Below are 793 nucleotides of genomic sequence, written 5' to 3'. Positions count from 1 at the left end.
CCAATCCCCCTGACAGTTATTTGGGTTAAAGTCTAATTAGAGATACATTTCTTCTGCTCCGCAGGGAAGCGCGGAGCTGTTGCGGTACTTAACAAGGCGCGGTGCTTTGGGACAGCCCGTGTGCTCTGGCAGGGGCTGTGAGGCTGGTGCCCGTGCCTCGCACACGAGTTACACAAGCGTGCCCGTACCCCGGTACCGCAGTGGCCTTTGGAACTGAGGGAACAGGCGCCAGGAGGGAACGGGAAAGGTAGAAAGGAAAAAAAACCCGCGGAGCACCAAGGAAAGAGCAGCCAGCATAAACTTTCTGCTGCAGTCTTACTCATCTTGTCTGAGAGCACTGCGGGGCTCGGCTTTCGCGGAGCGGGGCTGCTCTCGTTCCGCTCCCCGGTCCCGCTGGGTCCCGCTCGGAGCCGGTCCGGCGGGCGGGGCGGTGCCGGCCGGGGCGGGGCGGAGCGGGCGGAGCTGCCGCGGAGCCCCGGGTGCGGAGCAGCGCAGCCGGAGCCGCGGCCGGAGCCCCCCGGCCGCTCGGAGGCGCCGGGAGGGACCCCCGGGCGCCCCGTGCCCGCCCGGCAACATGAACCAGACGGCGACCGTGTCCCACCACGTCCACTGCCACTCGTCCCGGGGCGTCAAGGTAGGGCGGGCGGCAGCGGGGCTCCCCGGCCGCTCCGTGCCTCTCGCTGCCGCCGGCCAGGGTCGGGGGTCGCGGGGAAGTTCGGCGGAGCTCGGGGACAGGCGAGGGACCGCTCCGGCCGCGGGTCCTGCCAGGCTCGGCGCGTCCCGGGCAGCGGCA

At 70.2% G+C, this 793-nt stretch overlaps 1 protein-coding gene across 1 annotated transcript in view; it reads left to right on the top strand.

Moving 5' to 3' along the window:
• Positions 1-556: 556 nt before the first annotated feature.
• DPP10 (dipeptidyl peptidase like 10) overlaps positions 557-793 on the top strand; it is a 433,150-nt gene continuing 432,913 nt past the window's right edge. Inside the window, exon 1 of the mRNA XM_015635406.3 lies at positions 557-634. Coding sequence (XP_015490892.1) covers positions 575-634 — 60 coding nt within the window. The 5' untranslated portion in view covers positions 557-574. The remainder of the gene's footprint in view (positions 635-793) is intronic.

Source organism: Parus major, chromosome 7 (genome assembly GCF_001522545.3).
Source record: "Parus major isolate Abel chromosome 7, Parus_major1.1, whole genome shotgun sequence".
In the NCBI taxonomy this organism is placed as follows: domain Eukaryota; kingdom Metazoa; phylum Chordata; class Aves; order Passeriformes; family Paridae; genus Parus; species Parus major.
The sequence above is the reverse complement of the archived record's forward strand: the minus strand, read 5'-3'. Positions and strand labels throughout refer to the sequence as shown.